At 42.3% G+C, this 24,379-nt stretch overlaps 1 protein-coding gene across 12 annotated transcripts in view; it reads right to left on the reverse strand.

Annotated features, from left to right (window-relative positions):
* Positions 1–24,379, reverse strand: part of SUDS3 (SDS3 homolog, SIN3A corepressor complex component) — a 215,599-nt gene that overhangs the window by 150,464 nt on the left and 40,756 nt on the right. The window contains exon 12 of one of the 12 annotated variants that reach the window (XR_014302955.1): positions 10,286–10,447. The exons of 8 other annotated variants lie outside the window; for them this stretch is intronic. Coding sequence is in view for 3 of the 4 variants with exons in the window: in XM_082699795.1 (XP_082555921.1) it covers positions 20,393–20,510 (118 nt within the window). In the remaining variant the exon portion in view is untranslated. Of the gene's footprint in view, positions 1–482; positions 505–10,285; positions 10,448–20,377; positions 20,511–24,379 lie in introns of those variants that run through there. 3 more of the 12 variants (XM_082699792.1, XM_082699798.1, XM_082699795.1) reach the window with 3 other exon arrangements.

The following is a 24,379-nucleotide window of genomic DNA, read 5'->3' on the forward strand; positions in this document are numbered from 1 at the left end:
CTGACCAAGCAGAATGGATTTAGACAGGGTCCTGAAGGCGCCCTGCTTTTCTGGGTGTTCACCCACTGACTGCTGAAGGTCTGAAGTGTCTGGGGGGAGGGACTGGACTGCTGGGGGGAGGGGGGAGGGGTAAAAGGTGGGGGGAGGGTTGTTTAGGACAGTGGCTGCTTGTCACTGTATGGTATTAGTTTATCACCACATTAATTACATTCATAAAGATCTAAAAATATACATAGTAGAAACATGAAGAAAATAGGCACCAGCAAAACTTGTCTTATAGGATGACGGGATTAGTGGTCCAGGTCAGAAGTATCTTAATGTTTTAACCACCAGTATGGACCTCCTGGGGCATAGCAGCTAAATACATGTGCTAATGTCTGCACAGAACAAACAAGCCAGGATAATATTCTGAAAGATGAAGTGATGCTCTTTTCTCCTTCCACCAGTATGTCCTGTTATCCCATGACCATTCTCTATTCAGGGGGGTCAGACCCTGGTCAGACCCTGAAAACAGAAAAAAAAAAAAAAAAAAAAAAGGCTTTTAAATGTCAAAAGACTGAACCTTGAAGGGAGTTGGGTCAAAGGAAAAAGAAACACAAAGAGCCAGACCAGGGTTTCCTGCCTTCAAGACAAGATGAAAAAAGAAAGCAGAGAAGGAAGTTTGGGTATTGGGGAGACCTGCCCTCTAGCCTTACTAGGGGGCACTATAAGAAAGATCCCAGTAAGAAATCAGAGTACTGGGGATCTGTGCTCTGAGTGGTTCATCCAAGAAACCAGCAAGAACCCAAGGGGGACATAGCAAGGATCCAGGCGCATGAAATAGTCTTACACATCTCTTCCCACAGGACTGCATGTATGCCTCAGCCCCTGATAACCTCCAATACTCAGGTATTATTTAAGCCTCTGGCAACTTCAAAAAGAAAAGATGCTCTCGGAACCCACCTCTAAGAGACAGTGTTGGGACAACTGGGGAATTTGGAATATGGATTAGATTTTAGCTGAGATTATGAAATTATTGTTAATTTTCTTAATTGTGATAGTGGTATTGCAATTATGTCAGAGATAGTCCTTTTACTTAGGAAAATGCATAATGAACTACCAAGAGATGAAATACCCTAATTTCTGCAAATTGTTTTCCAAATAATTCAGCAGGCAAAACATACAGGTACACAAGAGAGAGAAAGCAAATCCAGCAAAATGTTAATAATCAATCCGGAAGGGAGTGGTATACCAGTGTTCATGGTACTATTGTTTCTGCTCTCCCATAGCTTTAACTTTTTAACATGTAAACTTTTAAAATAAACTTTTATAACAGAGTAAATAATAATAATAATAAATGCTAGAAATCATAAGCAAAATGTTGATCCAGTAATACTAATTTAAAATATTTTAACCAGCATAGGGAATGGTTTGCATTATCACACACAGAGAACATGAAGGTACGAGTACCAGTTGTTGAATAGAGTAGCTGGGATTATCTCTGGCATTTTCTCCATTATTCACCTTTCTGTGCTTTTATAATATTAAAAATTACTTTTAGATGGTATCTTAAAGAAAGATGGGTGGGGAGAAGAAATCCTGAATTGACTAAGATCGAGTATTTGCGATCCAATATTATGGGGAGTTCAGAATAAAAATTGAAGTGAATTATGGAAGAGTGAGGAAGTTACTGCTGTTCCTGGGTTGGTGAAGCAAGAGTTACACAAGTCAGGTTTCCTAGCTGCAATCAACAGAAACCAACCCTGGCTCCTTGAAGCATTCTGGGGATGATGGGGAGCTAGCAGAACCAACAGGAAGCCTGGAGAGCCAGGCCTGGCACATGGACAGGAAGAAAGGTAGGGTGGCCAACAGTCATGGCCACGCCAAACCCGGGTGACAAGAGCCAATCAGAGAGGACAGGACTGCAGCAGCCACTGAACTGGGGGCAGGCTATAGCTCAGACCTCTGCCCCTCCTCTCTTGGGTACTGAGTGCACTCAGTGCTGACACGGCCACCATCACTGGCCTCCAGAAGCCCACTGCTGCTCCTGCCATCTCCAAAATCCTCCACTCCATTTCTAAGACTCCATTTCTAAGTCGTACGTGTGTGCATCTGATTGGCCAAGTCTGGGTCACATCTCACATGTGAGCTGCAGAGGACACAGGGATAGCAAGGACCTCATCGTTGGAGCTCCTCTAATGGGAAAAGGGCCCTGCCTCCCACTAAGACTCATATAATGGGATATTTTCCAAAGATAAGATGGAGAGTCTGACGCTGGGCACCAAAAATGACAAATACCACTGTGCAGTGAACCAGACACCACATAAGAGAAAACAAGACTGAGATTTGGCCCACGCCCTCGAGGAGCAACTTTGAGGGTGGATGTTATATCTTATTATTCTTTGTTAACCCGTGGTGCTTAGCACAGAGTAAACACTCAATACGTGTTTACTAAATAAATAAAAATAAATGACCAGTCTGCCTGGACAAATCAAACAACCTTTTGCTAGCAGAGGACTGAATAATAGAATTCTCTAGAACCTTCTAGCATGACGATTCTTGGAATTTATGATCTTGCCTGAGACTCAGGGATCTCCCAGAGACTGAACCACAAGCTAGAGGAAAACTGCACTGATATACTAAACCTTACCAAATATTAAATTTTTTAAATGGACTCACCTAGAAAACAAATTCAAATCAAGTTTAAATCCAAACAGCTAAAAACAATTGAACAAGAATGAAATTTGTTCTGAGTCCCTACTTAAGGCTGAATTTTCTTATCTTTTTAAGCAAAAAGCCCAATGTCATTAGTTTTGGTCATACACTGGCCCATGGTGTCATGCTGGGCTATGTCACGGCATATATCAGCAATAATTTTATAAATGTGTTCTCCCCAGCTCCCTACCTCTGAGCTTGAATCAATTTCCAGCCACCGTTTGCACATTTCATGCCAAAAGGCTGCAGTGGGGGATGCCAAGGGCTGGTGTGAAATCACTTGTTCTGCACATCTGTAAACATGGATAAGAATCATCTCTCTTTGCAATGGTTTTGGTCTCAGTTTAACTAGACACAAACTCGCTAGATCCTGTGCAGTCTCTGGACTTTTCATTAATTTACTCATTCAACAATTTTGCACTGACTGCTTATTATGGGCCAGGAACTGTGCTAGACACCAGGGATATACCAGTGACCAGAAAAGGTGTGGACCTTGAATTCATGGCACTTAAATTCTAGGTGGAGACCCATAAATGAATACGCAACTACAAAATGGAATGGTCATTAGAGGGGAAAAAAAACCAAGCTGGGTGCTATATACAAAAACAACAGAAATCTAATTTGGAATAGAGTACCTCAGGAAGCAACATTGAGCCTGCAACCTAAACACTGAGAAGAGTAGGGGCATCTGGGTAGCTCAGTGGGTTAAAGCCTCTGCCTTCTGCTCAGGTCATGATTCCGGGGTCCTGGGATAGAGCCCTGCATCGGGTTCTCTGCTCAGCAGGAAGCCTGTTTCCCTCTCTCTCTCTCTCTGCCTGCCTCTCTGCCTACTTGTGATCTCTGTCAAATATATAAATAAAATCTTTAAAAACAAACAAACAAACGAAACATTGAGAAGAGTAGTTATGGGCTGAATTGTATCTCCCCAAAGCTCATATTTTGAAGCCCTTATCCCGAGGACCTCAGAATGTAACTGTATAGAGACAGAGTCTTGAAAGAGGTAGTTAAGTTAAAATGAAGTCATTAGGATGGGCCCTATCCCAATAGGCCTGGTATTCTTATAAAAGGAAATTTAGATAGACACACCCCGAGGGAGACCATAGGAGGACACAATGGAGAAAGCCAAGGCCTTGGAAAAAACCAACCCTGCTGACACCTTGATCTCGCACTTCTAGAAGTATAAGAAAAGTCATTTGTTTTTTAAGTCACCCAAGCTGTGGTACTTTGTCATGGCCGCCCTAACGAACTCACAGAAAGGTAAACCAGGTAAAGGATCAGGGTGAGGAAAAGAGATCCAAGGCTGAGGGAAAAGAAAGAAAGAACAAAGACCAGAGTCAGAATAGAGCCTTGCCCCATCAGAGGATGGAAAACCCAATAAACTTAACTGTTTGGAGCTGAGTCAAGCAAGACAAGGAAGGATGGGACAAAGCAGAACTGGAGAGGAGACAGAAGCCAGAATATATAGGGCCCAACAGGTCATGTTAAGGATCTTGACATTTAATAATTTTGGAGAAGGGGGTTGACATACAGTTAAATATTGTGTTGTCCAATGAATGGAGGAGCACTACAGCAGAGGTTGAGAACTGTAAACAGACACGTATTTAGAAGGTAGAAGTGACGGGCTTGCTGACGTTTGGGTATGTCCTGTCCTCCTGCGGGAGGTGGGTGGCAAGAAGGGTACACTGGCTTCCAGCTTGAGTACCTGGGTGCATTTAGTAGAACATTTTCTTATGTGGAGAGAAGGTTTGGAAGCCATCTTTTGGCTGAGACACCAGACGAGAGGTATAATCTCTTCTGGCAAAGGTCAAGGTGCTCAGCCTGGAAAACAAGGTTCTTCTAGATCTACCCCCTACCTGCCTTCTCAAGCTGCCTCTCTCATTACTTACTCTCCTCCCCCACACTCCATGCCCTACACACACCAGATTTCTCAGTGCCCAACCTTGCTCCCCCTATATAAAACGTGCATACTCCACCTCTCTGGGAACCTCTGCCCATCATTCCATATCCTGTGCAAATACAACCTCTCCCAAACCCTCCTTGATTCTGCATCCACCTGGACCTCACCTCTCCCTCTAGTGACCTTCTTCATATCTTGGTTTGACCAAAGCACTAATTACATGTATGCCATGCCCTCACATCACACCCTATTCTTTTTTTTTCCAATCCCTATTCCAATTTGTAATTATATATTCATTTATGAGTTTCCTTCTAGAATTTAAATGCCATGAATTCAAGATTAAGTCCATGTGGCTAAATCCAAGGGACACTTTTGGCCCTTATGTTCCCTGACCTCTCCATAGAACTCAATATGTATTCTAGTGCTTCCTTTTTTTACATTTTAATTTGAACTGTTTCTATAGAAAAGTTGTAAGAATAATAAAGTGAATACCCATGTCTTGTTAACCCAGATTCTCTGATTAATCTTTTCCTGCCTTATGTGTTTATCCCTTTTTTTCTGGGCCATGGAAATGTAAGTTGCAAATATCACAATGCTTTACTCCTAAATACTTCATGTTTCCTAAGAACAAAGATCTTTCTTTGTTAAAGAAACAAAGATCTTATATCATCATAGCACAATTATCAGATTCTAGAAAAATAATATTGACGCAACACTACTGTCTTAGTCTGATCAGGCTGCTTTAAGAGACTACCATAAAGGGGCACCTGGGTGGCTCAGTGGGTTGAGCCTCTGCCTTCGGCTCGGGTCATGATCTCAGGGTCCTGGGATCGAGTCCCGCATCCGGCTCTCTGCTTGGCAGGGAGCCTGCTTCCTCCCCTCTCTTTCTGCCTGCCTCTCTGCCTACTTGTGATCTCTCTCTGTCAAATAAATAAATAAAATCTTAAAAAAAAAAAAAAGATCTTACATCATCATAGCACAATTATCAGATTCTAGAAAAATAATATTGATGCAACACTACTGTCTTAGTATGATCAGGCTGCTTTAAGAGACTACCATAAAGGGGCACCTGGCTGGCTCAGTGGGTTAAAGCGTCTGGCTTTGGCTCAGGTCATGATCCCAGGGTCCTGGGATCGAGGCCCACATTGGGCTCTCTGCTCGGCAGGGAGCCTACCTCCCAACAACTCTGCCTGCCTGTCTGTCTACTTGTGATCTCTGTCAAATAAATAAAACCTTTAAGAAAAGAGAGAGAGAGACCGGGTTGCTTGTAAACAATAGAAATTTATTCCTCATTGTTTTAGATGCTAGGAAGTCCAAGATCAAGATGCCTGCAAATCCAGTGCCTGAAAAAGGCCACTTCCTGGTTCTTAGATTGCTGTCTTCTTACCATGTCCTCAAATGAGGGGTGGGAGCGAGGGAGGTCTCTGACGCCTCCTTTATAAGGGCACGAATCCCATTCAAGAGGGTTCCACCTTCATGACCTAATCACCTCCCAAAGGCCTTGCTTCCAAATACCATCACACTGGGTGGTAGAACCTAACAAGTGAATTTAGGGGGGACTCGAACATTCAGTCTATACCAACTCTTACCTAAGAGACCATTTTAAATTTTGTAAATTGTGGCACCAGGGTGGCTAGTGGTTAAGCATCTCTTGGTTTCAGCCCAGGTCATGATCTCATAGGTCGTGAGATTGAGCCCAGCTTCTGGTTCTGCACTCAGTGCAGAGTCTACTTGAAGATTCTCTCCTTCTGCCCCTCCCCCCACTTGTGCCCTCACACATGCTCTCTCTCTAAAATAAATAAATCTTTTAAAAATGCAATAAAATTTTGTAAGCTGTTCCTATAACGGCTTTTAGAGTGACTTTTTTCTGATCTAAGATCAAATCTAAAACCACATATTGCATTTAGTTGTCATGTCTTTTTAGTCTCCTTTTATCTGGAACAGTTCCTTAGTCTGCCTTAGTCTTTCAAGATGCAAGTATTTGTGGAAAGTACAGCCCAGTTCTGTAGAACGTCCCTCCATCTGGGTATGTCTGGTGTCTCCTTACGACTGGACTCTGTATATGCATTTGGGGGCAGGAATATCACAGAGGAGATGTTGTGTCCTCCTTGGTACATGACATCAGGATGCACATGATACTGCCTCATCCCATCATCATGATAAACCACTTCCTTGAAGGTCTCTCTTCCCTTGGTTCCTGTGCCTATCTTCCTACCTCCTAGGCAGATGCTTCTTGTTTTTTGTCTTTTTTTTTTTTAATGGGCTCTTCTTCCTCTGCCAACCCATAACCGTTGGCCAGACACATAAGCAAGGAGCGTGTTATAGACTCTTCATTCTTTAATTCTTCTCCATCATGTTCTTCTGTATCCTGAATCTAATCTTCTAGAACTTTAGTTACCACCTTTGCACTGGTGGTTCTCAAACTTTCTACTCTACTCTCCTCACCCTGGATCTCTCTCCTCAACTCCAGACCCAGAACTGACTACCAGGCAGCTACACCAGGATGTCACAATGTCCAAGAAAGAATGCATGATCTTCCCCTGCCCCAAGCCTGTCTCTCTTCGTCCTGGGAGAAATGACAACACCCAGAGCTCAAGCCATTCATCCATCCACTGAGGCGCTCAGAACTTTCACATTTATTTATGCACAGTCTTCCTTCATGGATTTTCAATTTCTTTAAATAAGAGCTGTATCTGTCTTCTTGCTATTGTGTCCCTAGAAATGGCTCACCCTTGAAAATGTATGCTGTTTCTAATCAGACTCTGTTTCCTCATCTCAAAGGTAGAAATAATAATGGTTACTTCACAGGGCTTGGGTGAGGAGCAGATGAGATCACATATGAGCAAGTCCTTTATAAACCTAATGCTGTATTCCCTGGCTACTCAAAATGTCTGAGATCAGCAGCAAGCAACACCTGGGAAGTGGTTAGAAATGTGAGCTTGGACTCCACCCTGGTTTCACCCATTGCTGAATCCGAATCTCTATTTTAACAAGAGTCCCCCATGATTTGTATATGTAGTGACGTTTGAGAAAGACTGCTCAATTCGAAGTGAATTACAGACAGGCACATTCACTGGATAGACACCCCATTTGTTAACATTCGGTTCACAGTCTTCCTCACACAGTAAGTCTTTTCCTGGTCAAATGAGGAAATGCTAGGTTCACATGAAGGGCACGGCATCGGGGGAACAGCAGGCCCGAAATCGTAACTTCTTGCGTCTCTCAAAGAACTCTATGTTCTCTAACATAGTTTAGAGAGTACCAAGGTCCGGGATGGCTGTGATGCTTAGTGGAGATAATGTACATGAAGGATCGTATATGGAACAAGGCATGTGGTCAATACGCAGCAAATTATATTTGGTTTCATTTTTAAGTACAGAAACTCACATTCAGACGGTTTCCCATTTGCCATGAATGTGTAATCTCTGAGCCTGTCTACGGGCTCCCCTAGGTTCTAAGAGAACAGGAATCTCTCCTTATTCTGTGTCTCAAACAAATTACCATTTCACAGAGATTTGGATGGGTCTGCTTTTTTAAGCTACCATTTGTTGAATTCCTACTATGTGCCAGGCGAATAAATGTGGAAATGTCTGGTTTTTCCATTTCCCCATGCTGGTTCCAGGCCGGTAGCACAGAAGGTGGGCAGGGGCTACAGCAGCAGAACAGAAGGCGGGGAACGAACGGGAAGGAGGAGTTGATGGTTAAAGGAGCAGATTGGTGTCCTCGGGCTCCTTTTGCCAAAGTTTATTTCAATCTGGCTCGTTTCTTTTTTCCCCCAAGCTTCAAATTTAGCAAGCTCGAAATAATAATTTCCACTAGTGCTTTCTGCATCCAGCCCCTTACCTAATAAAGGTGCTTCTTAAATATCAAGTGCCACTCGTACCTAAGATGATTGTGGCTCTTCAAAAAGAAAGACGTGCCAGGTAACAGGCATCGCAAAATTACAGACTGACATTCTCCAAAACCCTGATGACATTCTGAGGAACACTATATTGTGCACCCTCCAAAAACAAAATCATACCACAGACACAAAGTTCTACATACAATGTCAGGGAAAGGAGGGTTGCAAGCCTTAGAGAAGACTCAAGAATCTTCCACTAAAAATGTCTAGATTTAAGACTCACTTGCTTCTCTTCACACAGATCCTCATGTACAAACCAATACACATGTGTGTGCGCGCATACACACACACACACACACACACACACGCAGTGCATTTTCATTTACCTCATTACCTCTCTAGATCCAGAAGCAGAATAAATTAACATTTTCCTGGCAGGCAAGTGGAGACATGTTTTGTCTAGAGACTACACAGATTAAACTATCAAGTGCCATAACCTACCCTCAATAAGGCTCAGAGATAGACAGGAAAATTTAGACACTGCCATCTAAAGCCCAGCAGGAAACAGTAACCTCATATCTCAGGAGAACCCTAGCCCACTTGCCAGAAAGCCCACGGGCTGTGGCCTCCTTCCTGATCTAACGGATGTTGTTCGGTGGAAAACAGATAAAATACATCCTTCTGTGAAATGTGATTAAAAAAACAAAACAAAACAAAACATGAAGTCAGAAAGACCACAGTTGCTTTGAAGCCACTAACAGCTTCATTTTGTTCAAAATGGGCTTTTTATTCCAAAAGAGGGATTTGGGCAACAGAAAACAGGGTCCTGTGGCTAAATGCGTGGGACTCGTATGGTCCCAACTCTCTGGGTTTCTACGAATACTGGCTCTACCCCTTTCTCTGAGCCTCAGTTTATTCACACATAGAATGGGGCAATATGAGCACTTACTCTTCAGAGCTGTCCCGAGAGCTCAATGAGGTGACCTGTATAAAGACCTTCGCACAGCGCCTGATACACGGCAAATATTGGACAGAACCGCTAACTACAGCATGGATGTCTCGGAAGTCCACAGACTCCAATCTTGATGGCCAGAACACAGCAGGCGTCCCTGAGTCCCACCTACTCCTTCCCTCCCCCACAGTGTTCTATCATGTACCAGAGAATCCTGGTGACACACTGTACCGAACACTACAGAACTTGACAAAAGTTGATGACTTGAACTCATCTGGGTTTTTAAAAATTTTTTTTCTTTATTGTAGGAATGTATTATAATTGTATCTGTAAAATAAAAACAAATTTTAATAGATATTTATATATTTATATGTGTATGTTCTGTAAAACACATAGAGAAAACATAAAGATTGCTATTGTAACCAGATGTGAACATGCAATCTGATGGCATTAATTACACTTGCAATGTTGTGCAACCAATACCACTACCTATTTTCAAAAATTTTCATCACCCCAAATAGAAGTTCTATACCCATTAGCAGTAACTCCCCGTTCTCCTCTCTGCCAGCCTCTGGTAACCTTTACTCTACTTTCTGTTTCTATGAATTTGCCTGTTCTAGAGATTTCATATATAGTAGTCCCCCCTTATCCATGGGAGATCTGTTTCAAGACCCCTAGGGGATGCCTGACACCACAGATATTATCAGACCCTATATATGTTTTTTTTCCCTATACATACATACATACCTGTGATAAAATTTAATTTATAAATTAGGCATAGTAAGAGATTAACCACAATAACGGGTAATAAAATTAAACAAGTGTAACAACACGCTGTAATAAAGAGTCCTCTGAATGTGGTCTCGCTCTCTCTCGAACTTTGTGACTCAACTGAACTCACCCTTCTTCCTGGGATGCTGTGAGAGGGTAACATGCCCGCGTGATGAGGTGGAGTGAGGTGCGTGACCCGGGCATGGTGACTCAGCGTCAGGCTACCCTGACCTTCTGATGGTATGGGAGGAGGAGAATCTCCTGCTTCCAGGCCACAGGGGGCCACAGGTAACTGAAACCACAGAAAGCAAACCTGTGACTGAGGGAAGGAGGCTGCTGTAAATGGAATCATGTAATATTTGTCCTTTTGTGTCTGGCTTCTTTCATGTAGCTTAAGGTTTTCAAGGTGCACAATGAAATTCACTTATTGTGGCCTATGTCCGAACTTCACCCCTTTTTACAGCTGAGTAATATTCTATGGTAAGGATATGCCACATTTTGCTTATCCATTCATCTGTCAGTGGACACTTGGGTAGCTTCCACCTTTTACTTATGGCAAATAATGTTATGAACATCAGAATAGAAAGATCTGTTTGAGTCCCTGCTTTTAACTCTTGGGGAGTCATACCTAGGAATGGAACTGCTGAATCACTGGGTAATTCTAGATTTAACTTTTTAATTTTTTTTTTTTTTTTAAAGATTACAGAGTGGAAGGGAGAAGCAGGCTCTCTGCTGAGCAGCGAGCCCGATGTGGTGCTCGATCCCAGGATCCAGGGGATCATGACCTGAGCCGAAGGCAGATGCTTAAACTGACTGAGCCATTCAGGGTGCCCATCTATGTTTAACTTTGTAAAGAAACATCAAATTGTCTTCCACAGTGGCTGCACCATGTTTCATTCCCCACAGCCACATTCAAGAGCTCCAATTTCTCCACATCCTCTCCATGTCCTGTTATTTTCTATAACTCTTTGTCTTTAAGAACATCTCAAGACCATCCCAACAATATAGCAAATCTACTGTTACAAAACAGCTGAGAAGGAACTAATGCTAGTTTAGTGGTTCTCACCCCACTAGGGACAACTCTATCAGCCTAAAGAACATTTGACAATGTCTGGGAACATTTTTAGTTATCATAACTCCCTATAAAATTATTTTACATATTGGTCTTCCCTGTAAATTCAAAGTTCTCACTTCTCTTTTCTACTTAAAAATACATTTTAAAAACTAACTTCAGTCAAGTTGGTTTTGGCTACAAGTAACAACAGCAAATGAAAAGTGGTCAAAAAATAATATGTCTCACATTTTTAAAAGTCCGGAAATAACGAAGTTTAGTAGTTCAATAAAAACACCAAGGACACGGGCTTTTTCAATCTCTCTGCTTTACCACCACTGGCATGCCAGCTCCTATCCTCAGATTTGTCTCCTCATGGCCTCAAGCTGATTGCTGCAGATCCAGCCATCACATCCCCACACAGCCATGTACAAAGACAGGAAACAGAAATGTACCTCTTTGCACCCAAGAGGAAAACCTACCCTAGCATCCAGATAGCAAATTTCCCCCTGGGCCTCATTCACCTGAGTTGTATCAACTACTCATTGGCCAGAAAATAAAATCACTACATTAAGTTTAGGCTCATCAACGTTTATCCCATCAAACTGGAAAACTGGAGAGACATCGCCCTCCCTGAGCTTAGAGGAGGGTGAACATCCCACCATTAGAGATACTGAAGGTATAAAGTAATCTATAGGTTGTTCCATTGGTGCTTCAAAGCTAGCTTACTTGTCATGTGGTTTCAGATGCAAATGATAAAAATCTAACTGGTTTTTTAAATGTGGAAAAAGCCAAGATGCCCTTCAATAGACAATTGCGTAAAAAAGATGTGGACCATATACACAATGGAATATTAGCCACTTAACCTACCGTGTGACCCTGAAAAGCTCCTCAACCTCTGATTCTCCTGCTTGTAACAGGAGATGGCTGGAATGCTTGACTTCTGATTTGCTTTCCAATTCCGTATTCAACTAATTCCATGACTTCCTCCCTGCACAATGCTTTGACTATTTTTTTTCCCTAGATGCTACCAATCAGACCAATTTGATTCTCTTTGTATGGCCTGTTACCCACCACAGAGGAACAACAACTGAGCAAACAACTCTAGCAAGCAACTCTAGAGCTCACAACTCTAGAGCAGCAACTCTAGAGTTTGGAGACTTGCAGCCAGATACCTTGTGGGTGAGGAAACCCAGCAGAGAAAGGGAGGTCTGGGCAAGAGGCAGTGGGGAAACCTACCACTGGGGAGGAAGCTCTGGGTCACAGACTTTGCTCCATCCCACCTCCCAGACCCAGTTTGGGTGATTTAATTCCAAGCTATGTCTGTAAGGGTGCTTGGCAGAGACTCCTTGGTACCTCTGCAGACTGCATGCTAAAATTAGCTGTGGGTGTGAAGCTGACTCCTTCAGAGTGATTGTAGGGCTCTGGAAGTGCTGGCTTCCACTGATTAGTTATGACGCTGGCTTGCGAAGAAACAGTGTCAGGTGCTTGAAGTGTTCAGTGACCCTTAAAAGACAGAATATCAGAGCTGAGCCCAAGTGAATATATCTGCTCTAACAATCTTCTATTCTTCTCCCCAAAGTGATGAGCATAGTTATGGTCAATAGGTAACAGGCTGACAGCCCTCGCATGAGGGGTTATGCAGGTTGGGCACTGCACAACTTTAAGGGTACCACGCATATCTCAGTCTATGAAGTCTAGGTAAGTGCTGCCCCCTAGAGTTATGCAGGGCTCAACCTGTACAACCACATATGAAAGTCCTTAATGCTGACAGCAAAACTATGGCGAAAAGGCTGCCATGGCTGGAATCCATAGATTTTTCAATCAATCAACACACAGTATTTTACACTGATTATATACTTAAGTGCTGCTGTGGATACACTGAGTTAAATTTTATATATATATATATCATCAGTTTCTCTTTTTAATGTGGCTGGCATTTGTGGATTGAATTATATTTCTGCTGCACCGTGCTATCTCAGAGGGTCCCCAGCAGTATGGTGCAGTTGCCCATTGGGATAACCCACTCCCTACCACATCCTTTTGCCTGTCTTTCTTCTCTTGCCTATATCACTTTCCTACTCCTTCACCTAACTTACAAGGGGATCACCTCATAAATAAGCTAACTGGACCCAAATTTGCCTCAAAGCATACCTCTAGGATAAAGTAAGAAACAGATTTGCTATGCTCAGGGAACCACACTAATATGCACCTTTCCTTATACTTGATTTGCATATGATCCAGAAGAGAAGTAAAGAAACCAACACAGGAAAGGTTAAATACCAGATTTAAATAACAGAACAAGAGATGTGCATGATTACCTGCCAAGTGAGTAGTACAGAGAGTAAGTGCTAAGAGCTTGAAGGAGAAATGATATTAATGTGGAGTAGTGTGGTTGGGGAAGGAGATTTCTGCTTGGCCTCACAAGATCTAAGTGCTGCCAGTTTACTGCCAAAGAATGAGTTGTGAAATGTGGAGTTTGAGCAAGGACCTATACTCAGGAATGACTTTGGTGTTGATGACATGTGCTGTGTCTTTTGTGGGAAGTACACTTTGAATTTCAGTGTGTGTGTGTGTGTGTGTGTGCGCACACGCGCACACGTGTTGGGAGTGGGGTAAGATGCTAGAATCTGATTTTCTTATATCACTCATTCCAGTGAACAAAGCTGGCAGGGAGAGGTAATGTAGCCGATTTCAGAAAGCACATAAAAAGGGTGGGCACCTGGGTGGCTCAGTGGACTAAAGCCTCTACCTTCAGCTCAGGTCATGATCCCAGGGTCCTGGAATCGAGCCCCAAATCGGGTTCTCTGCTCAGCAGGGAGCCTGCTTCCTGCTTCCCACTCCCTCTCTGCCTACTTGTGGTCTCTGTCTGTCAAATAAATAAAATCTTAAAAAATAATCATAAACTTTCCAGAAGGGGATCAAACACTATTCCTCTTTCCCATTAGCACCATGCCTTTTGTGAGTGAGATAAGCAAGTCTAAATGTTACCATAGGAGAAGAACACATTCACTCTATGAGCATTACAGATCACTCCCTATGTTCCAGGCACTACTGAAACAGTAGTTCAGAAAACAAAAAGCAAATACTTTGTAACTTTTAATATGGAGGAAAAAAACAAAAACAAACAAACAACAAAAAAAAACCCTACCACCGTTCAGTCCTTTAAAACAAGCAGTAAATAAATAAAAAATGTATAAAAAGGAAATAATTAAACCGTCCTGAAGAACAGACGTTTTGGTAGTTACCCATTCTCTCATTTATTGTTTCCCTTTATAAGAGTGACTATCATTTAAAAAGGAAGAGTTCAGAGTTGGCTGGAATTTAAGTCAGCTAAATACAGTAGTTCCCCTGCAAAAGAATTACAATTGTGCTGAAGTGGGGATGGTGCTGTCCAAGGTACTAGGGGCATCTCAGCATGCCTAGCTGGGATCTGAACACAATCATGGTTCCCCTGTAACTTTACAAAGATAATATTATGCCCTCAATAAATAGGTAGACATCACAGACTATAGTTGCATATGTGTATAGATTAAAAGTAACTTTCCTTTCAAATGTCCTATTCAGATGTAAAAATAAATTCCTTCAAAATACACAGTATCAGGGGCGCCTGGGTGGCTCAGTGGATTAAGCCACTGCCTTCGGCTCGGGTCATGATCTCAGGGCCCTGGGATCGAGCCCCACATCTGCCTCAGCATCCCTGCTGAGCAGAGCCTGCTTCCCCGCTCTCTCTGCCTGACTCTCTGCCTACTTGTGATCTCTCTCTCTGTCAAATAAATAAATAAAATCTTAAAAAAAAAATACACAGTATCAGGAAGTGAAGGTTTTCTATCAATTCAGTTCAATCAAGCTTCTAAAACACATTTCACCTTGTAGATGATATTCTTTTTTATACCCAGCTGAAATCTCTCCTGCTTGATTGAATGAAGTTACAAATTCAACTGTCTACAAAGATCAGAGGGCAAAGTAAATGATTAAAATGAAACCTTTTTTTTTTTAAGATTTTATTTGTTTATTTGACAGAGAGGAAGATCACAAGTAGGCAGAGAGGCAGGCAGAGAGAGAGGGGGAAGCGGGCTCTCTGCTGAGCAGAGAGCCCGACGGGCTCGATCCCAGGAACCTGAGATCATGACCTGAGCCGAAGGCAGAGGCTTAACCCACTGAGCCACCCAGGCACCCCTGAAACCTTTTTTTAAAAGAAGATTTTTATTTATTTCAGAAAGAGAAAGCATGCATGAACAGGAAGGGGGGCAGAGGAGGAGGGAGAGGGACAAGCAGACTCTGTACTCAGTCCAAGAGGGGCTTGATCTCACAACCCTGAGATCATGACCTGAGCCAAAATCAAGACTTGGATGCTTAACTGACTGGGCCACCCAAGTGCCCCTAAAATGGGACATTTTAAATAGAACTGACATGCCATGGTGACGGGTATTGAGGAGGGAGTGTGTTGTGAAGAGCACTGCGACTTATTTGTAACTAATGAATCACTGAACACGACATCAAAAACTAACGATGTATTCTGCAGTGGCTAACTGAACATTTATTTATTTTTTTTAAAGATTTTATTTATTCATTTGAAAGGCAGAGATTACAAGTAGGCAGAGAGGCAGGCAGAGAGAGAGAGGAGGAAGCAAGCTCCCCACTGAGTAGAGAGCCCGATGCGGGGCTCGATCCCAGGACTCTGAGACCATGACCTGAGCCGAAGGCAGAGGCTTTAACCCACTGAGCCACCCATGCGCCCCCTAACTGAACATTTAAAAAACCACCACAACAAAAAGAACAGACATGACTTCAGTGTCAGGAAAACAACAGCACGCTGAGGACTGATTACCAGCATGTGCTCTGTCTAAAGGGAGAAGCTTCTACTCAGCTCTAGCCATGTGTCCATGTGGGGCAACAAACTGTCTGGTCAAGTTATCTCATTATTTAGGAGAAGTTCAAAAATTTGTTAATCTAAGAATTTTTTAATTAATTCAATTTCTTACAATTCACTGTGTAAAAGCCAAGAGGCTGGATCCTACCCACAGACTCCCTCTTTGCCATTTCTGTTCAATGCCAACTCTCTCTCTCTCTCTTTTTAAGATTCAATTTATTTATTTGAGAGAGCGTGAGAGACAGCATGAGAGGGAAGAGGGTCAGAGAGAGAAGCAGACTCCCTGCTGAGCTAAGAGCCCGATGTGGGACTCAATGCCAGGACTCTAGGATTATGACCTGAGCTGAAGGCAGTTGCTTAAATAACTGAGCCACCCAGGCACCCCCCAATGTCAACTCTCTTGCTGGAAATTTCAGAAACAGAAAATTGTAAGATGTAAAAGAAAACAAAACAAAACAGATCTTTAATTTCCCATGTCACAGACAAGGAACTCAAAGTACAATAAAACCAAACTAAAACAAAACAAAACAAAAACTTGGATTGCAATTTTTTCAGGGAGAGTTGAGAATGTGACCCCAAATATCTGTTAACAAGTATACCAAATTAAAAACAAACATTAGACAATTAGTCTTCCTTAGAAGAGGAACTCATTGTAAAAAGAAAGTGTCATGGGTTGAGCACAGTACCCGGTTTAGAGTGAGTGCTCTATAACGATGTATTGTAGACACTGCTGAACAGCCACATACTACAGTTGGGTATCACAACAGTGTGGTGTAAAGATCTTAATTCATACTAACTTAGAACTGTGCTGACAAACAGCTTACTACTTGTATGACACTCTCTCAGACTCAGTTTCTCCACTGTAAAATGGGAATGATATCCAACCCGCATGTTTGTTAGGAGGATCTGAGATATTACACTACACAATGCATGTCTATACATTTTATTTATATAGTGCCCTTTATTCTAATTACCTGAAAGATTACCAGACTGGCAAGTCAGGAAAAACGTAATAGAAAGGAACCACAAAGTTTAATGGAAAGGTCACAAGTTGTGGAATCAGTCCAAATTGAGTTGGACTCTATCTAGTTCTGCCATTTACCAGCCTGGCTAACCTGAGTAAGCCATTCTTTCATGATACCTTCATAAGGTTGTCGTGAAAATTAAACATAATTGAGTAACTACCCTATGCAATGCACCACCCTAGGCCATTTGTTTCCTTTTGTTCACTCAATGTACGTAGAGTGCTCAGCACTGCTTGGGCTATAGTAAGTGCTCAACAAATAGTAGGAAGTGTTATTATCAGCATATCTGAATAGTAATGAGCATTTAACACAGCTCAGGAGAGCCTTGTGAGTACGAGGGATAAATGTAGGCTGGGTGAAACCATAATTAAGTGGGTTTGCAGAAGAGCTGAATATACCCTGAAGAAAACACAGCAGAGAGCCAAAAGAACCCTGTGTGATCATTCAGAACGAGGTCAGGAAAGATTTTTTGTAAAAGGCAAGATAGTAAGTATTTTTGGCATTGTGGGTCAGAGAGTTACTGCAGCAACTACTCAACTCTGCCCTTGTGGTAGGAATGCAGTCATGGATAGGACATAAACCTCCAATAAAACTTTATTTACAAAAATGGGGGCAAGCTGGATTTGACCTATAGGTTGTAGTTTGCTGACCCCCGCTGTAGAGTAAAAAGAGGATGGCATGTGATAGGATAAAATGTGCTATTCAGTTGAATAAAGCGAGTGCACAAGAGCGTAAACCCTTGGAATTAAAACCAAAACTCAGGATGACCATAGTAGGTGATAGTCCACAAACCGAAGCAAAATCACTGAAGTGATTTTTAGCCCAGGAAAGGGAAAATTCTATCTTCGTCTGCTCTGGAGGGACCATGCCCAGACTGGTTCTGGGTAAAGTAATGTGAACCATGTGTATTCAACTGAGACCGTGATAAAAGACCAACCAGCAATGGCTTCCATGTTTCATCTGGCGAGCCTGCCACTACACCCCATCCCCAATCAACTGCTAGTAGCTGCAAGGAGCACTGTGTAGAAAGCATTCTGAGTCCTCCCATCTGGGTCTAAAGAGAACGAGGGTCAAGACTAATTAGTAATGTCTTCTCTGCATACAAGGGGAGAGCAGTGATGAGGACGCCACCTGACTGCCATCTTGAAAACCCGAGGAAGGACAGGTAGGAGATAAATGGAATTTGTTATCCCAAATAAGTTATATAACCCCAAATACAAACATCTTCAAGCTGGCAAGATGGTACTATACTCTAAGTATTAATCTATCTTGCCAACAATGGACATGTCCAAAATAGTTTTTATTATAGTGGGCACCAGGGGCCTGGGCTAGGTCACCTGAATATTCTTCCCTGCCCGGCATGACACTATGTGATTTTTTTAAGCTGCCTTATTGTACCATCACAGCTGTGTTCCAGGTGGCTTAGTCTTTCCCAACAGCTTTGCTTTGAAGACGTCATGAATATTTAAACAGACTTTAAGCTAAACATTTTTCATGCTTCTCAACTCATCCACAGTCCAAAGGTGGGTCTTGGTTGGCAAGGAGGCTTATTTTCGTGATGTGTGTTTATACATATAAGCCCAGAGGCATTGTATTATATAAACACATTCGGACCTTCAAGGTGCATGTATGTAAATTCTTCCTCTTAAATCCTGTCACTCAGTTCTGAAGTCAAAAGTGCGCAGTTAAAGGTCACTGACAGGTTTTCAGACACAAACCTGCAGCTCTGCGATAAATAAGAATATACTGATAATTTGGAAATGACCTACTAATGTTCCCACTGCACCTGTTCACAGATTATCATCTCAGAACCACAGGGATTGAAAGACAGTGCCCCTTTCCTTGTTTTGAGGATGTTGAATAAGTCACAGAAGGTCCCAAAGACAGGTGGGGGCAGGCAAGGCATCAGGGTGGAGGTAAAGAGAGTTGGCTAAGTATACATATCTGTTCTTTTTTCCATGAAATCCCACTGAAACAACTATAAGGGTATTTTTGTTTTGCTCTGTTTTAAGGACTTAAACAGTGGTGGAGTTCTGGTGGAAACAACAGGTGAGGAAAAAAACGAACTGTAGAAGTTGTAGATGAAAACAACAACAACAATAAAATTTTAAGCTAACAGTGGAGAAAGCCAAGACTCCTAGGTTAGCAGCACCCAATGAGAAACAAAGGTATATCTAGAAATGAGGATTAAGGCAGTGGGACTGGTTAAAATTCAGTTTAAGGAGCTGTCAGTTTCGGGGTGCCTGGGTGGCTCAGTGGGCTAAGCCTCTGCCTTCGGCTCAGGTCATGATCTCAGGGTCCTGAGATCGAGCCCTGCTTCAGGCTCTCTGCTCAGCAGGGCGTCTGCTTCCCCCTCTCTCTCTGCCTGCCTCTCTACCTACTTGTGGTCTCTGTGTGTCAAATAAATAAATAAAATCTTAAAAAAAAAAAAAAGAATTAAAAGAAGTTGTCAGTTTCCAGCAATCACATTACTAGGTATACACCCAAAGAATATACAGTTACTAACCCAAAGGGATACATGCACGTGGGTGTTTAGAGCAGCATTATCTACAAGAGCAGCATTATCTACAATAGCCCAACTATGGAAACAGCCATAGTGTCCTTCGACTGATGAACGAATAAAGATATAGTATAGAGATACGATGGAATATTATTCAGCCATCAAAAAAGAATGAAATCTTGCCACTTGCAATGACATGATGGAGCTAGAAAGAATTATGTTAAGCAAAATAATTCAGAAAGACAAATATTGTATGATTTCACTTATATGTGGAATTTAAAAAACAAAACAAACAAGCATGTGGGTGGGGAGGGGCAGAAAGAGAGTCCAACTAAGAAAAAGACTCTGAACTACAGAGAACAAATCGATATTACCACAGGGCAGGGGTGCTGAGGGACAGAGGAAATAGGCAATGGGGATTAAGGAGTGCATCTGTCACCAAGAACACCAGGTGATTTATAAAGTGGTGAATCACTAAATTGTACACCTAACAAATATTACACTGTGTTAACTAATTGGAATGTAAATGAAAACTTTAAAAAAAAGAAGAAAAAGCTGTCAGTTCCTCAGATCTGCTTCCCTACTTTATGCAGCAAAATTGCCAAGAGACCACCCTGGCAAAAGACCAGAGTTTTCTTCTCTAGAGAAAACAAAAGGTCTTTGGATGGAAGAACTCAAGAAATGAGTACTACTCTTTAAAAAGAAGAAAGGACACAAAATCAGAAAACTAAAAGAGTTCTGGGGCACCTGGGTGGCTCAGTGGGTTAAGCCGCTGCCTTCGGCTCAGGTCATGATCTCAAGGTCCTGGGATCGAGTCCCGCATCGGGCTCTCTGCTCAGCAGGGAGCCTGCTTCCTCCTCTCTCTCTCTCTCTCTGCCTGCCTCTCTGCCTACTTGTAATCTCTCTCTGTCAAATAAATAAATAATTTAAAAAAAAGAAAACTAAAAGAGTTCTGAAAAAAAATTTTAGGGGGCGCCTGGGTGGCTCAGTTGTTAAGCATCTGCCTTTGGCTTGGGTCATAATCCCAGGGTCCTGGGATCAAGCCCCACATCAGGCTCCCTGCTCAGTGGGAGGCCTGCTTCTCCCTCTCTTCTCCCACTCCCCCTGCTTGTGTTCCCTCTCTTGCTGTGTTTCTCACTGTTAAATAAATAAAATCTTAAAAAAATTAAAAACAAATTTTTGGATAGCTGGGTGGCTCAGTTGGTTAAGTGTCTGCCTTCAGCTGGTCATGATCCCAGGGTCCTGGGATGGGGTCCCATATTGGGTTCCCTGATCAGCCAGGAGACTGCTTCTCCCTCTTCCCCACCCCTGCTTTTGCTCCCTCTCTCTCACATGTTCTCTCAAATAAATAAAGCCTTTTTTTTTAAAGATTTTATTTATTTGACAGAGATCACAAGTAGGCAGAGAAGCAGGCAGAGAGAGAGGCGGAAGCAGCCTCCCTGCTGAGCAGAGAGCTCCATGCGGGGCTTGATCCCAGGACCCTGAAATCATGACCCATGCTGAAGGCAGAGGCTTAACCCACTGAGCCACCCAGGTGCCCTTCAAATAAATAAAATCTTTTAAAAAGAGAATTTTTAAATGAAAAAGAAAAGTAAAACTCAATAGAAACATTAGAAGATATTTAATGTTAAAGGAGTATCCCAGAACAGAAAGTAGAAAGACAAAGAGAAAACAGGAAACACAAGAAAAGCTGACAATTGTTATAGGAAATCTATTATCCAAGTAATGGAACCCCTGAATGCAGAAACAGAGAAAACAGAAGGGGAAAAAAATCATCCTTTAGTTATCGATCGCTGCATAACAAATTATCCCAAGTACCCAGCAGTTTCTAACACTTATTCTCTTACCCAGTCTGAGGATCAGGAATCCCTGGGAGCAGCTTAGTTGGGTGGTTCTGACTCAGGGTCTCCCTCGAGGTTGCAGTCAAACAGTCTGGGGCATTACAGTCTCATCTGAAGGCTAGACTGGGGCTGGAGGATTTCTTCCAAAGTGAATCGCTCACGTGACTATTGGCAGAAGCCTTAGAGCCTACCTGGCTGTTGGCAGGAGGCCTCAGATCCTTGCCACATGGGCCTCCCCATACAGTTGTACACATGGTAGCTGCCTTTCCCCAAAGCAAGTGATCCAAGAGAAAGAGCACAACCAAACAGAAGTCTCTATGTCTTTTATACTCTAATCTCCGAACTGAATTACTATCACTTCTACTGTATGCTACTGGTCCCAGAGACCAACCCTGGTCCAATGACAACAGAGAACTGTACAGACAGTATGACTGCCAGGAGGCAAGGATCGTGGGCACCATCTTAGAAACTGGCTACTCTAACCATGAAGTGTGTGTGTGTGAGTGTGTGTGTGTGTGTGTATTTTAATTCTCAGAGTTGAAGGACATAGGTTTCCCGAATTGAAAAAGCTAACTGCTTAGCACAATGGGCCCACTATAAGGCCTATTATCATGAATTTTCAAAATACCACAGATCCTACAAGCTTCCAGAGATGTTAAAAAGTCAGATCACCAAGGATACACAAATGGGCTATGGGTACATGAAAAGTTGCTCACCATCACCAATCATTAAAATGAATAATCAAAAAAATAAGAGATGACAAGTACAGGTGAACATGAGAAAAAAGAAACCCTTTTGGCAACTCTTTGGCACTGTTGGTGGGAATGGAAATTGGTGTAGTCACTACAAAAAATTGTATGAAGGCTCCTTCCAAAAAACAGAACTACCATGTGATCCAGCAATTCTACTTCTGGGTATATATCCAAAGGAGATGAAGTCACTGTCTCAAAACATATCTGTACCCCCATATTCACCACTGCATTATTCATAATGGTCAAGACATGGAAGGAACCTGAGTGCCTAGTGATGAATGAATGGATTTTTAAAAAGTGGTATACATACACACTGAAATATTATTCAGCCATAAAAAAGGAAATCTCACCATTTGCAATGATATGGATGAACACCAATGGCAGTATGCTAAGTGAAGTAAGTCCAAGAAAGACAAATACTATAATTTCACTTATATGTGGAATCTAAAAGAAAAAAAAAATCGAACTCCTCGAAAGAGAGAGTAGGTTGGTAGTTGCTGGAGGCAGGAGCAGGGTGGGGGTGAAGGAAAAGAGTGGAGGTGGCCAAGGGGTATAAACTTCCTATTTTAGATAAATCCTGGGGATGTAACAGACAGTTAATAAATACTGTGCTGTATACCTGAAGGATTCTAGGAGAGTAGACCTTAAAAGTTCTCACCACACACACACACACACACATACACACGGTACACCTACTGAGACGATGGATAGGTTCTAACCTTATTGTGGTAATCACTTCACAATATGCTAGTACGTCAAATCACGTTGTACGCCCTGAACCGACACGATGGTAAGTCAATTATAATCTCAACAAAGCTGGGGGGAAAAGATCAAAGAATAAATTAATCAGAACGGCTTCCGACTTCTCCAGGACAACATCGGAAGCTAGACAGCAATAAACAATACCATCAAAATCTTGAAGGAGAATGATTTCCAAGCTAGAATTAAACCCTCCACAATGGAAAACACCGGAGAGGAAACAACCAGATTTTAGAAGCTGGAAAGTAAATTAAAACAAAACAAAACCTGAATCTTAAAACTGACAGTGGAGAAACCTGAGAATAATGAATTTAGCAGCACACAGAACCTCTTGAAATGAAGGTTAAGGAAGGGAGGGGTTGGCCGAAATATAAGTGCTTTGTGGGCCTTTTCAATTCTGGAAATGTATGGGCTTAAATTCTGGGAATTAGAAATGTAGTTATACCAGCCAAACCATCAATGAAGCAAGAGAACAGAATGAAAGTGTTTTTAATCATGCTTGGTAAGTTAACTGCAAGACACGCTTTGCCAAAATGGGGGAGCAGAGAAAAAGGAAGACAAAGGACATAAGAATGAGAGATCCAAACCCAAACAGCGACAAAGGGGAGCCCCAGGATGGTGGTGAAGGAAGACTTCCGAGGGACAGCTCTGTGTTGGACCAGGTCTGGGGTGGGGGACCCATCCAGGGTGGGCAACCAGGTCAGAAGTCCCCACGACAGGAAGGTTTTTTCCAGGTGATGAAATCTACCTCTTGTATCTGAATGTCTTAAAGGGAATTTAAACACTTGGTGAAGGCTTTGAGGTTGAATTCCTAATAAGCACCTAGGAAACCAAGCATACAACAGAATACAAGACAATTATTAACTCCTGGGGGGAACGCTGTCAAGGAAAAAAAAAAGCAATCACACTTTACAACAGGGCTCAGCTGTGACTAGAGTTTACATAGCCATACTAATGTAAACACTGAATACTGACCGAATCAAAATTAAGAAATAACTATATTGGGGAGGAGAGGAGGATTGCCATGGTCAGAATTCAATAAGGAATGCACAGAAATTAAGTATCGAGCATTAGTACTAAGCAGAGATAAAAAAGAAATAGCAAAATAATCAGCTAAGAGGTGCAATGTTGCTTCTTGGAGGGAAATGAGGTAGAAAATAGGAGACTACTGTATTTTGTGGCCAACTTTGCAGAATCCTTTAATTTCTAAACTACAAATATTAGTTTGATTATAGAGATTAATATGTTGCACTGAGAAATAAGGAGACAACAACTGCTCATTCAATAAGCATTTAAAGTATGCCTATAGTATGCAAATCCCTGGGGCTTGGGGCAGTGAGTGTGGAGAGCAAGTCCCTGTCCATCCCCACAGGCCAGTGGGTTTCTCAAACATAGCCCATGGGGGTGGGGGGCAGGATTTCAA

Source organism: Mustela nivalis, assembly GCF_964662115.1.
Source record: "Mustela nivalis genome assembly, chromosome: 14".
Classification (NCBI taxonomy): domain Eukaryota; kingdom Metazoa; phylum Chordata; class Mammalia; order Carnivora; family Mustelidae; genus Mustela; species Mustela nivalis.